Below are 14,402 nucleotides of genomic sequence, written 5' to 3'. Positions count from 1 at the left end.
ACACAGACAGTGACCCAAGTCGGGAATCGAACCCAGGTCCCTGGAGCTGTGAAGCAGCAGTGGTAACCACTGTGCTACCGTGCCGCCCCATGTTAATATCTTAGATATTAGTTGCAGATATTTTTTATTGAATTCAAATTCCACCATCTGCTGTGGCAGGATTCGAACCCGGGTCCCCAGAACATTAGCTGAGTTTCTGGATTATTAAACTAGCGATAACACCACTAGGCCATCACCTCCTTGTTTGACCACCGTGAAGCCAAAATAGGCATTGCATAGCATCAATGACCTGGGCTGTGGATGGTCAATACTGGGAATTCCGATTTAACTCTGCAGCATTCTTTAGCGAGGGAAAATAAAATGTTAGGGATTGGAATTGTAAAAGTTTTGTTAACATTTAAATGTGGGGAGTGGTGACTAAACAAGACCACCTAAGTGAGAAAGGATTTTTTATAAAAAGGATGGTGAAGAGGAAGAAATTAGGGCTGGCGAATGGAAGCTGAGGCAGTAATATTCATGTCCTCCTCACTGCACTGAACCAGCAATGGCTCTGTTTCACTTAAGGGAAGCTAGGTGTTTCTTGCTTGCTCACATTAAGCTTTGGAAAGCAGAAATCCCTACTAGTACTTTTAAAATAAGTGTTGCCAAACCCCTTCTATAATGATTAGTGACTTTTTAGTCAGATATCATTGACAATAAATGCTTCATTGTTATCAGTTTCAGCACCTTTTAGAAGAACTTTCTTCAAAAGAAAATGGTAAATGTCTTACACCTTTGATATTATGATTATATAGTTAACATGGAGACCATCTCCACAAGGCCAATCAATTATTGCTGATAACCAACCCCCAACTCTGTCGGTGGTATCACCTGTTGGGCATTGCAGGGAGGAAGGCTCTATTTCAGGGTCACCATTTGGCAATAAATACATTTTTTAAGTAAATATTCTGTTGGCTATATTTTACTTGGTGAAGAAAGGAATTCTCTGAACATAAAAGGTCTTCCTATAGTGCAAAGGTGACTACAGTTTGAACTGCTTCGCTGGCTGTAAAGGACCTCATGAGATCATGAAAGACTCCATATAAGTACAAGTGCTTTTTATCCCCTTACCTTTTAGTTATGGAGAATTTCTCTCAGTCTGAGCAACTCAGTAGCCCAATGCAATTAACCCACCATGCTGGAGCACAATACAGTGGTAGAATTGATATCACACGTTCACTTAGGGAGAGGTGTAAGAGTGAGGGGCTAAGAGAGAAAAATACATAAAGGCGGAGTGGAAAAGTTCATTTTTTAAAATGTATGTGCGGTTGAAGTGCATTTCTTGCTTGTGCACATTTACAAATCGGAGATAACCTTAGTAATTGTCTTGGGTACAAAGCTGTCAGTTGCCTCCTTAAGTTGTTTGTGTCTGCTTTTTACAGAAGTTGACTTGTACTGCCTTGCAAGCCTAACCCTTACATCTACATTTTCAAATTTAGCTCAGAATGTACATTAAAATCCACACATGTTGAAGCCTTCTTTTGTGAGCTGTGATGTGCTCTTTAGTCAGGAGCCTAATTATATATTATTTGCTTTCCACTCAATCGTTCCTGGAATAAGAGGAGCAAAGATAAGGAAATATACATATCTCCAGGAATAAATTATGTTGAAGATCTGGTGTATTTGTATTTCTGCAGCACTGAGAGCACAGTGCAAATGCTTAATACACAAGAGGAAATAGTGGTCTGCAAAATTCTTTTTTACACTCTTTGTTCTGACTCCTTGTTTTATTACAAATGCTGTGTCCTCTGCTTGAAGCGACTTTACCATAATCTTATTTTCTGTACAGAACTCAAAGAAGTTATTGACAGCTGTAATTCAAAACAAGTTGTGGGTGAAGCAAATCAGAAATTGATCCAGTGTCTGATGAATAATTTATGTTTGATGGAACCTACTTTTAGGGCTCAAACAGTAAGTGAAAATTAAATTGGAATGAAACTTGCCTTGCAGCATGTGAAATGTTGTTGAAACCGTAACTCGAACTGATCTTCCCTCTTGTCATCTTGGAGAATTTAAAGGAGAGTAGGCATAAATATTTGAGGGAGGAGACAATTTTTACATTTGGCCAGATGAACTACAGAATCCTTCCTGGTCATGTAATCACCTATGTTTGCTTGCTGCCAGATGCTCTTAAGTAAATAAGCTTTGATCAGGTACAATTGGAAGGCAATTTGATCAAAGCAAGTTGCCAAGAGGCAAACCTGAAATCATCCTGTCTGTTTGGTTTATCTACTGTTGTGGGACTTTTATCTTACAACAGCGGATATTACACTAGTTAGTTCTGTACCATTACTCATGCCTTATCTTTCACTTTCAACTCTCCTTGTTTTTCTTTTCTCGTGCTCTTATTGCCTTTTGCATGGTTTCTCACTCTCATGCACTTTCTCTGTCTATATCTCTTGTTCTCACAGTTTTCCTGTATATCTCCTCATCTCTCTATCTCTTTTTCTCAACATTTATAATTCTGTGCACCTCTGCCACTTCCTTTTTCTACTTGTCCCTTGGCCTCCATTGACCTTTTATCTCCAACGGAAACTTGTAGCTGATGCAGAGCAACAGCAATATTTATACAAATGATGTGTACTCCATCCCCGGCAGGCCAAAGGGCATGTGTTATTTTGTTGAGTTAATGTAAGCACCTTGATCCCAAAATGCAACCCCAGCCTTCTAGGCCCTCCCTTACTCCTTAAGGAGTAACTTAAGGAGTTAAGTTACTCCTTAACTTTGGGAATAAATTGGGAGTCAGGTGTGGGCAAGTACGATGCCACCATTTCGTGGAACATAAAGTAAGTAAATATTACTGAAGCAACCCTCATAATTTCAGTGGTTGAGCCTAGAAAGGGAAATAAATAACATAAAGGATAGAAATGAAAGAAAAACCACAAAAAATTTAAACCTGTTAAGTGGCTGAATTTGGAAGCAATTATATTCAATGGAAAATGAAGAGTTAAATGTACTGACTGGAATAGGAAACAGGTCTAACAAAGATGCTTGTGATAGAGATAGACCTAGGAACGAGAGAGCATCAAAACTACTGCAAAGGAGAAATTACAACTCCGGTAATAAAATTACATTAAGATAGAAGCTTATAGCTAAATGTAAACCTGGGATGATTGATAATAGATGGAGGTTCACCTTTCGAAATGTTTAAATAAAACCAAAATTCATAAAGAACCGCTTAGAAGAAGAGGCAACGGTGATTTTATTTTTGTTTGAGATGTGAGCAATGCTGGCCAGGCTGGAATTTGCTGCCCATCCTGAGACAGCAATAGGACAATATTCATGATACTTAAATTGAGTTTTACACTTGTAGGTGGGAACAGGAAAGGAGGCTCTTCCAGTATGCAGCATAAGCTGCATTGATGTTGCTGCAAATTGTGATTATAGTTCTTACTTTGTTTGCAGATGGGAAATCTCATAGAAATCATTGGAAAAGAGTCCTCAAACCTGAAGCAGAAGCTGGTCTCGATTTTGCTGAGTTTTGCTTTGGTTCAGACCATGGAGAAACAGTCAGACCTCGATTGTTTGCCCATTGCTTTGCAACTGTATGGCGTTCTGGAGAAAAAGCTGAGGAAACTCATTGCAAAAAATTCAGATATGGTAAGAAGCTGACTTATTTGAGGAATGTAGCAGCTTTTCAGAATTAAAAGCAAATAATTGCAGTATTTTTCGATTATTCAGAGAATTTTATGAACAAAGAAGCATTTCTTTCATTCTGTATCTTCCCTCCTGAAGATTTTGGTCAGGGATCTCTTTGGGAATTTTCCCATTGGCCCCCATGACTTGGGCAGAAGGTCAGGGAAATGCCATTTATGCAGTTTATATGGAATTGCTGACACAGCTATAATCACCTGATTTGGGGAATCCATGAGGAAATTCCCTCTTGAATATATAGCCTCTGGTGGTTACCTGAGTTACCATTCTTCGTGTGTGAGCTTTACATTGCTGAGTGGCAAAGTGTGCTCACTGGGGATATGAACCTACTCCTATGTCAGCAGATTATTTCTGCATGGAGCGGGTGGGTGGGACATCATAACAATCATGTCCTTGTCCAGCATCCAAATGCATTCACTTTCACTAGATAGGAAAGACGAATAGGCATTACCAGAATGCCTGATTTATTTTCCCCTTTCCTAACTGTAGCAGTTGCTGCTCCCTCCTTACCTAATATCAGTCGGGACAGCATGACCTGAAATCATAGCTGGAACATCTTTGTTTTAATGGTGCAGTTACATGTGTTTCCTTCCTGACTTTTTACAATAACTTAAAAAAGTCCTTTTGTAAATTTAACGTTCTGACAAATTATTCCTTTATTTTGTCTTGTGCGTGTTGTAAAGATTAAACTGTTAGAATTTTAGATAACTTACCTTTGTGTCTCAAAGCAACCGTCTATACTTCGAAAGTTCACCTCTTCCTTTGCATTTAAAAATACCTTCAGTGGGAAAGATGTAAAGTCCCTTTCTGGTAGGCGCTACTGTTTTTCTGCTTCGCAATTTTCTTACTATCCAGTATGTAAACATTTTAGACATCCATATGTTGAAGGGAATTAGACTGTAGACCTGAGTAAGTATTTTTTTTATTAATGAGTTCGTTTTTAAGACTTCTCTTGGCCTTTGTGCCATGAATCATCTCCAACCAAATTAGCAGTCCCTTGCCTCCATTGGAAGAGCTTTGAAACCAACAAAGGTGGATGAGGCTCGTCCAAGGTAACTTTCTCATTTGTTTGTCTTTTTTCCTCATGACATCAGAAGCCACTAACTCAACAAATTACACATTGTAAGTGTACCCACATAAATGGCAGTGTTTTCCCCTCCAGTATCGTACATTCTTTTAAGTTATAATACATTCACATGGACAGGGCTCTTCTGTAATCTTCTGTGCTCAACTGTTCAATGTTGTGCGCACATATGTTACATCTTTATTTGCACTTAGTACATATGATGGCTTAGTTTGAACTAAATTATTCAGACTAAAAGCTAATTGTCTTCCAATCTCATTAGCAAATTTTTACCAACCTATTCAGTACCCGTTAATGCTGCATTATTCTCTATTTACTCCACAACATCTACACTAGCTTGGCATCTGCTCGGAATCATCCTAAGTGTTTGAACAGTTGTAAATGTAAACCGCATCTTACAATTATTTCTGTTGTAATGATGTCATGATATCAAACTTCCAGGATAAACAAAAGGAAATAGGGAAGGGAATCCGTTGTGTCAGCAGATCCTGCTTTGTAAGTTTGGAGTACAAGAGAGCCAGATGGGGACACGGTTAAACAGGATATTGAACAAGTCCTGTGCACCTCTTTCCAGGAAGATAGTCTCAGGACTGAATGCACTGTTTTTAAAATTAAGATCTTTTTTCCCTTCAGGGTGAAACTATGGGATCCCAAAGGCTAGACGGAAGATTTGAAAACCCCTCCCTCTTAGCCCCAAATGTACTGCACGTGAAAAACATTCCCTTAGTTTGTTTCAAAATGACTCTAATCACGCTCCCCATTCAATATTGCAGAATGTTAGTCAGAAGTGGCATCTTGATTCTGTTGATGGGAATATGGTTCCAGCGGGCCTGCTCACTGAATATGTGGAAAGTCTGAAGCATGGCAATGCCAGAAGTACAGAAACTGGATTAATCCATACTTTGTTGCTAAAGAAATTCATCCTTGCTTTCAAAGCTCCTGAATCGCTTATGAAAGGTGAGTTATTTAAAATGGTGTATTAGCTATTAATAACTTAAGCATAATTAGCATGATCTGTGTATATTCACGGTTTGGAATGGTGATGATTCCGTGCCATTGATTTTTTTTTTAAGGTGAAGAATAGGAGGTCTCAAATCAAAGTATTGTAACCAGGATTGAATAATAAGTGTTAGTTTGCTTGGAGATAAAATGGGGGGGGGGGGCAGTTCTTTTTTTTGCCGTTGTTCTTGAGCATGGCTGACATTTAAAAATTGTTAACCCCATCAGCAGAATGAACTGCCGACTGGAATTTCTTTTAAAGGGTTGTTTATGCAAGCTTTCTTTTTAAATGCAAGAAAGACAAGTATGCTCACTGCTTCAGAGAACCGCACGTTTTCACTGGCTGATGATCTGTGCTGATTTTGGTTTATAAGAACGTGCCACAAAACACTTAACTTGTTGCAGCATATAATTGGCAAAATCTATTGACGTGAAGTTATGGTTCAGGGCTGCATTAGCAAATGGAATAAGTGCAAATCTTGGTTGTACGTTAGACTTTATCTGGAATATTGTATTATAACGTCTAAGTTTCTGAAGCAGCTTTGAGACTTGTCAACAGAACTCTTAACATCGTGCAGACCTTTCTCTAAAACGGGCGTGAGCTGCTTTGTTTTCGAAGAAGTCTCAAATGGAGCTAACAAAGAATGGTCAGTAAACAACCCACTGCTTGCTTTACCATAGAAGATGGTCTTTGATTAATTACTTGATGCTGTTTGGGTCAAGGGCAATATCTAGAAACATAGAATCCCTACAGTGCAGGAGGTCATTCGGCCCATCGAGTCTGCACCGACAACAATCCCACCCAGGCTCTATCCCCGCTTAGTTACCCTGCTAACCCCTCTAACCTATCACATCCCGGGGAAACTAAGGGTTAATTTAGCATGATCAATCAACCTAACCCGTACATCTTTGGACTGAGAGAGGAAACCGGAGCTTCCAGAGGAAATCCATGCAAACACTGTGAGAATGTGCAAACTCCACACAGACAGTGACTCAAGTCAGGAATCGAACCCAGGTCCCTGGAGCTGTGAGGCAACAGTGCTAACCACCATGCCACCTTGCAAGAATACCTGATAATAAATGATTTTTAGCTTTTGACAACCTGTGTTGTCTTCCTTGTGACTCCAGCCACCGATTTTTCCCACTGATACCAGTTTTGCTCAAGCGTCTTGATGACAAATTTCAGTCCGGTATTGCGTTGATATCGGTGGAAGCGACTCTCACCTCATCTCAATGTCATTTTCTGGTGCTGCATGACAGATGGCAGATTTAATTGATTGAAATTTCACAGCTCATTCTAACCAGTTCATTGTCATGACCACTCGAGTACCACACTGAACTTGACTTTTCTGATTGCAAAATTTCAGATCAGACTTGGTGGAACCCTGAAAGTTTGGATGGGCGAAGCTGTGATTATCTTCATCTTCTCATTGATGTATTTGACCTCACTGTTTGTGGTGCCAGCGAAGGAAGCCTTGCAAGAAGCTTCAGGACACTTGTGCAGTTTCTGTTTCAGGTGAGTTAAAATTTAATCTGTAATGTAGGCAAGGAGGAGGAAACATTAGGAAAGAAAGATAAATCCGGATTGTTAGTGTAATGTTTTTCAACGGGATTGATCTGATGCCAATACTTCTGTAATTCCGATTCAAGCGTTTAGGAATACCTTTCATAATTTAAAGAAATGTGATATAGCTGCTTATTTCTGGTTTACTTTTTCTACAATATATCTCATTCTCACTCTAACTAACTACACACACTAATTTCTGTTTCCACAAAGAAACAGAGCCAATTCAGTATTTGTCTCAACGGAACATGTATTTTAAGTGGGGTGCGCAAACTGCCTTGCTTTAAATGGAGTTGAGTACCAAGTGCATTTGCTTATTTGTGGAGCCATTGCATTCTCAATGATCCTACTGCAACTAATTATAATAGAGCAACAATTTAAGGCATTAAATAAATTGCAGTTTTCCTCGGGGGACAAGCGTTTTCAGATCTCCCGTGCGATAATTTGTGGGCTTTATTTTTTGTTATGAATAATAAATGTACTGACAGACTGAAATTCTGAAAATGTGCAAACCTTTCTTTGCCCAAGTGCCAACAAGTTAGCAGATTATTTTCCCCATCCAAATGCAGAGGGAATAATTATATTTGAATGTGTGGAATCACTTCCTGAATTAGGCCACTCTGAGGTTTTTTTGGTGAATCATTAAACTGGCCACCATTAGAAGGAGGAAAGATAAACTAATTTAAGGTAAACTGAAACATTGTTTTTTAACTCTATCCTTTTGCTTTTCGATGATTATTGGTATTGTAGACCCACCTGAACAATTTCAGTCATCTCCTCGAGTTCTTGTCGCTTCTGTGGAGTTACAGCTGTAACCTTAGCAACCAGTTAAACCGTACAGTAGGTGCTGTATTACAGACTCGAGCTCTTTACTTGGGTCACACGCTACTTGCATCGCAGTCTACAGAGACTGGAAGTATGATTGCACCTCCGACATGCCCAGGTATGGTCCATCGAATGATTTCAGCCCATTAAATTGATGTGATAAAATATTTTCTATGATAAAACTGATGCCAGTTTATTTCCAAATTGTGATTGGCTTTCAGTGGTGATCTCCTTAGTCATCAGTTTAGGAAATCCCGTGAGAGAGGTGCGGCGGGGAGCTGTTGCCTGTCTGCAAATGTTAACCAGAGCACAAGGGTCTGTCTATCAAGTGGTGATTGATAAGCTTGCCCATGAGGCGGAAGAGATTATTGCAGATCCCACTCATTTAAGTCAGGTAAGAAAGGGGACAAGGGCTATTCTATTTTTCTGTTGGTATCTTTGTGCAATTTTAATAAATGTATTTTGAAATTTAATTTGGATATTGTAGTTTTCATAAATGTCACCAAGTTTCTTCATTTAGTTTTCATTTGCTGTAATGTACTGGCCTTAAAGAGGGATTCATGGAGAACAAGAATTTAGCCCCTTGAGTCTGCTCCATTATTTCAATGAGATTTAGGCTGAGCTCTGACCTATTTCCATATATCCACCTTAACCCCATGTCCCATAATGTAAACAAAAATCTAACAGTCCCAAAATTAACAATTGACCTCGCATCAACTGCCATTTCCTTGTAGAAGCATTTCTTGATTTCAGTCAAAGGGAAGGGAGATAGAAAGCAGGGAACTACAAGCTTAACATTTGTCAGAGGGAAACATGTTAGAAGCTATTATTAAAGACGATATAGCACTTGGAAAAATTCAAGGTAATCGGGCAGGGTAAATGAGGCTTTGTGAAAGGAAAATCATGTTTAGCTATCTTATTGGAGTTCTTTGAAGAATTAATATGTGCTGTGGAAACTGGTAGATGTTTTGTACTTAGGTTTCTAGAAGGCATTTAATAAGGTGCACATCAAAGATTATTGCAAAAAATAAAAGCTTGTGTTGTAGGGGTTAACTCACAGGAAACAGGGTAGGCATAAAAAGCATATTTTTCTGGTTGAAAAGATGTAGCAAGTGGTGTGCCACTGGGATCACTATTGGGGCCTCAACTTTTTACAGTTTATATCAATGACTTGGATGAAGAGACTGAAGGTATGGTTGTTAAGTTTGTTGATGACAAGGTAGGTAAATGTGAAGAGGAACTAAGGAGGCTGCAAAGGGACATGGGTAGGTTAAGTGAGTGAGCAAAAAATCTGGCAAATGCAGTATTATGAGAGAAAATGTGAAATTATCCATTTTGGCAGGAAAAATACCAAAGAAGCATTTTATCTAAATGGTGAGGGATTGCAGAGCTCTGAAGCGCAGAGGGATTTAGGTGCCCCAGTGCTTAAATCTCAAAAGTTTAGTATGCAGGTACAGCAAGTAACTAGGAAAGCTAATAGAATGTTGTTGTTTATTGCAAGGGGAATTGAATACAGAAGTTGTGAGGTTATGCTTCAGTTGTACAGGACATTGGTGAGACCACATCTGGAGTATTGTGTACGATGCATAATTGAGGCTGCAACAGAGATCCCTGTTTGACACCACTGGTCACACCCTGCCAGTTAAATACCTACCCTTTATGCATTCATATACTGTGCTTATTTGTTGCAAATCACACCCAACAGTATGAGATGTAGCTAAGAGTTCTTAAAGCTCGCAGACTCAGCTACATGGTTGCTGAACTCAGTCTGTCTTTTCCACATTATTTGTCAATCTTTCTGTGCATCCTATGAGCCAAGTTTCTGATTTTGTGTTTGTGGCAAGGAGTGCAAATTAGAAGTTGTTGTGTACTTTCCATGATTTCCCCCCCCCCCCTTAATGGTTATAGAATTAAGTGTAACATGTACCCAAACATCCAAATGTGCACCTGTAGCAGATGAAGTATCTTCGAAGTATGAAGTTGAAACTTAATTCAAGTGTCTCCCTAATCAGATTGTCCTCAGCAGGCTCCGGATTTCAGGAAAAGTGGTTTTGTCTTTTTCCCTTTCTCTCCACACTCCCTTCACCATTCCCCAACCATCCTCTTATTTCTCAGGTTTAAGGCAGGAACCAAGGATTTTGTTTGTTCTTTCATGGCTTTGCCAATGTTTTTTGCTGCCTTCCAATTTCCTGTGTTGACTGCACCCAAAGATTATTTTGTCGTAAAAACAGAAGATGCTGGAAATATTCAGCAGGCCTGGCAGCATCTGCGAAGAGAGAAAGAGTTAACATTTTCGGTTTTGATGACCTCTCATTAGAAGATTATTTTGTTCCTTCCCATTTTAAAAGTCATCATACAAATTTTATTTGAGTACCCTATTCTTTCTTTAAAATGCTTCATCTTTCTGTTCCTCTTTTGAAGGAGCCAGTATTAGAGCTAATGGTTTATTGCTCAATTGTTTGATTTGTCTAGGCCCTGAGTAGCTTATTTGAGGACCTTTTAAGACCCAGTAAGCGAAGATCACAGCATGCAAACCTAAGAGAAGCTCTGGAGAATTTTCTGCAATGCATAGCAGATACTGGGAGACCTTCATACATAGCACATAACTTGCTGAAAGCATTTGAGGAGGTGAATGGAGAGGTGAGTTTTTTTGAAGCACTGTATGTTGCAATATAGAGACAATTACAGAGATCCGCACAATTTAGAACATTGTTTTACCCAGTCAGATTATAATTTCAAGCAGATTAATGACAATTAGAACTAGAAGTGTAATTAAATAATAAATGAAAAAGAAACTTAAAAGTATAATAAAATTGTCTCATAATCATTCATAAAATTGCTAATAACTTTACTCATTGAGTGTGAAAAGCTCCTTTGAAGCTGGCACTCGGTTGACTGTCCACTTAAACCACGTTAATTGAACTTTTTAGTTGCAGTATTTAAGGTAATGTCATTGAGGCCATTGTCCATATGAGTGGATGATAAGTGAATGTTGGGAAGAACAAAGCCGCTGTCTCTGGTCCCCACCACAGATTTCATTTGACATGCACCAGCTCCAAGTATCTCCCTCAGCTTTGTCTGAGGCTGAACGAGATTATTCGCAGCCACGTTGTCCTATTTGACACTGAGATAAGCAGCCAAACAAATATCCGCTCCCTCGTCAAGATTTCCGTTATCATAATATTGGAGATCTGTATCTCTGTGCTCCTGCTGAAATGCTCATCCATGCCTTTATTATCTCCAGATTAATTCTTTCAATGGTCTCTCAAGTCCAATTCACTTGTCACCACTGTGCTTAGTGACTTGCATTGGTTTCCAGTCCAGCAGAACCTCAATTTTAAAATTCTCATCCCCTTGTAAATCCTTCCATGTGCACCTGTGCCCATCTCTGTAACCTCCTGCAGCCCTACAAATCTTTTGAGATTTCGCGCACTTCACACTGGTCTCTTGCAGAATCCAGATTTTATTCGAACCACCATTGGAAGCCCTACTTAATTTAAGTGTTGTTGTTGAATAAACCTTGTAACTTTATTTTGGATGATTGCATTTGCGTATGCACACAACATGGGCTACCTATGTGGCATCGGCATCAAACGCAACCTTTTCTCAAAGTCTTATGACTCACTACTTTTAAAGAAGCAGTCTGTCTTAGTTGGGAGTTTGGTACACAATTGTTGATATTGTTTTGCCATAAAATGATGCAGTTCCTCCCGTCCAAAAATCATTGGGTGAATGCATTGAATAGTGAGGCCTTGACCCATACAAACTATGAAAGTCTCGAGTTAATCTTTGTCTGATCTAGGATAATGATCAGTGCTACAGGTGGCTTTGAGAAGGTGGGAATGCAGAGTTTAGTGCGAGTCACATTTTCTAATCACTGTCCTGTGGATCTTTCCCTCACTGGAATGTACCATTTCTATGAACCTGCCCTCACAGTTAAATGACCTTAATTGATGAAGAATTGCACAATTCTGTGGAACTGTCCAGTGATTGTGGGACCATTTGCTCCAACGTGATAAATGGGGTGGGATATGATGGACAAAATATAATTAAAAGACAAGCCAATTAAGTGGTGTTTTGGTAGCCAGGATTGGGATTCTCCAATTTGGTTGGCATGCATGTTGAAATGATTATTATGCATCCTGTCATTCCACTAAACCGAGATGTGGTAGGACCAATCCGCTTAAATGTGTTTTGGAATAGTTATTAAATTGCTCTGAGTCATGAAAGCACCTTTTCATTTAGCATTGTGTAACACTGGATACTGGGCTTATTTCTTTGTGTAAAAGTAGTAACATTTTGCCATGTGATATTTTACTTTGCAGATTGTACTGTCCAGGTTGTTACCCCTAATGGAGAGACTGCTAAAGAAAGAACCTGATGAGCTCCTCAAAGATGAAGCCCTTATGCTACACATGCTCCTCTCAAAGTACAATGAATATTCTGCAGCATTACTGGCAGAGGACCCACATAGTCTGAATCTTTTTATCAGTGCCTTAAATGATTCCAGTGTGGTGTACAAAGGGTTACCGGCGCTGCAGATCACTGCACTTGAACAGGTACTTTGTGCTACAGATGTACTGTTCAGGGAAAACATACAGGCCTCTAATTTGAAATCTCCATAAGTGCTGTGTTTTCTGGAAAATAATCATACTTTCCAATAATTTCCTTACTGTTAATCCTGGCTTATTGTTATTTTGCTAATATTTATGTATATGCACATTTGGAATGAGTAAGAACAGGTAACTACATAGTGAGGAGTATATGTGCACGTATATACACTGAGGAAGAAGTAATATTCTGCTTGTGCATGCGTTCAATGAGAGCTTACCATGCTTGTCTGCATTTGTTTAGGAGTAGTGCTATGCTTTTAAGTGTGCAAGAGTGTTTTGTGAAGGATATGTTATATTTCTGTGTATTCAGTGGAGAATAATGCTGCAAGTTGTGTGTCTTTGTGCACAAGTGTACTTTCAGTGGGGAGCAGCGCTGCACTTGTGTGTATTGTACATTCCTTGAGATGTGATGCTGCGATTGTGTATGTGTGGTTCCATGAGGGATGTTGTTATGCTTGAATGCATTCAATGAAGACTATTGCTGTTGCAAATGTATATCACAAGAGCATATTCTGGAAGAGATTTCCAGCATTGAGGCAGGTTTGAAAAGTTAAAGTGTCAAACTATATTTAAAAATGTAAATAAAAAAATACAACAGATAATTGCAGAACAAACCTTGCTGTCAACTGCTCCAAGTGGCTCTAAAGTTAACCAAGCCACTACCATTTTGCAGAACTGTGGATACAAATTAAAATTCTGAATATGATCAACATAAGGCATAAACTCAGTAGCCTGTTCTTAAAAAATTCATTTAGGGAACGTGGGCATTGTTGGCGAGGGCAACATTTATTGCCCATCCTGAGTTGCCCTTCAGAAAGTGGTGATGAGCTGTAGTCTGATGAACTGCTGTAGTCCCCAAGGTATAAGTGCACCCACAGTGCTGTTAGGGAGAGAGTTCCAGGATTTTGACCCAGTGAAGGAACGGTGATATATTTCCAAGTCAGGATGGTGAGTGACTTGGAGGTGAACCTCCAGGTGGTGGTGTTCCCTTGTACCTGCTGCTCTTGTCCTTTTAGATAGTAGTGGCCATGGGTTTGGAAGGTGCTGCTTAAGGAGCCTCAATGAGTTTCTGCAGTGCATCTTGTAGATTGTATACACTGTTGCTGCTGTGCATTGGTGGTAGAGAGAGTGAACATTTATGGAAGGGATGCCAATCAAGTGAACTGTTTTTCCTATATCAATGTCAATGATTTGGGTTTGGGATTAAATGTAAAACATTTCCAAGTTTGCAGATAACACAAAACTAGGTGTAAGTGTGGGTTGTGAGAAGGTTGCAAGTTGTGAGAAGGTTGCAAATATGCTTCAAGGGGATTTGGAAAGGCGAAGTGAGTGGGCACACATTTGGCAAATGGAACACAATGTGAAGAAATGTGAGGTTATCCATTTTGGGAGGAAAAATAGAAATATAGTATTTCCGAAATGGTGAGAGGCTGTGAAGAGTTGAACTTCAAAGGGACTTGACTGTCCATGTTCATGAGTCATTGACAGCTAACATGTAGGTACAGCAAGCAATTAAGGCAAATGGTATGTTGACCTTTTTTTACAATAAGATTTGCTTATAGGAGTGGAAATGTCTTTCTGCAATTGGTGAAACTGCACCAGTAGTTTAGTGTGCAGTTTTGAT

General features: G+C 39.3%; 1 protein-coding gene across 3 annotated transcripts in view; it reads left to right on the top strand.

The window, feature by feature from the left end:
- Nucleotides 1-14,402, top strand: part of heatr1 (HEAT repeat containing 1) — a 78,185-nt gene that overhangs the window by 27,766 nt on the left and 36,017 nt on the right. For all 3 annotated transcript variants that reach the window (XM_078229598.1, XM_078229599.1, XM_078229597.1), the window contains exons 16-23: nt 1,829-1,950; nt 3,445-3,639; nt 5,551-5,734; nt 7,144-7,292; nt 8,091-8,283; nt 8,387-8,559; nt 10,638-10,805; nt 12,491-12,724. In XM_078229598.1, coding sequence (XP_078085724.1) covers nt 1,829-1,950; nt 3,445-3,639; nt 5,551-5,734; nt 7,144-7,292; nt 8,091-8,283; nt 8,387-8,559; nt 10,638-10,805; nt 12,491-12,724 — 1,418 coding nt within the window. The remainder of the gene's footprint in view (nt 1-1,828; nt 1,951-3,444; nt 3,640-5,550; nt 5,735-7,143; nt 7,293-8,090; nt 8,284-8,386; nt 8,560-10,637; nt 10,806-12,490; nt 12,725-14,402) is intronic.

The sequence above is a fragment of the Mustelus asterias genome, chromosome 15 (assembly GCF_964213995.1).
Source record: "Mustelus asterias chromosome 15, sMusAst1.hap1.1, whole genome shotgun sequence".
In the NCBI taxonomy this organism is placed as follows: Eukaryota; Metazoa; Chordata; class Chondrichthyes; order Carcharhiniformes; family Triakidae; genus Mustelus; species Mustelus asterias.
Note: the sequence above shows the minus strand (reverse complement) of the source record. Positions and strands in the feature narration are given on the sequence as shown.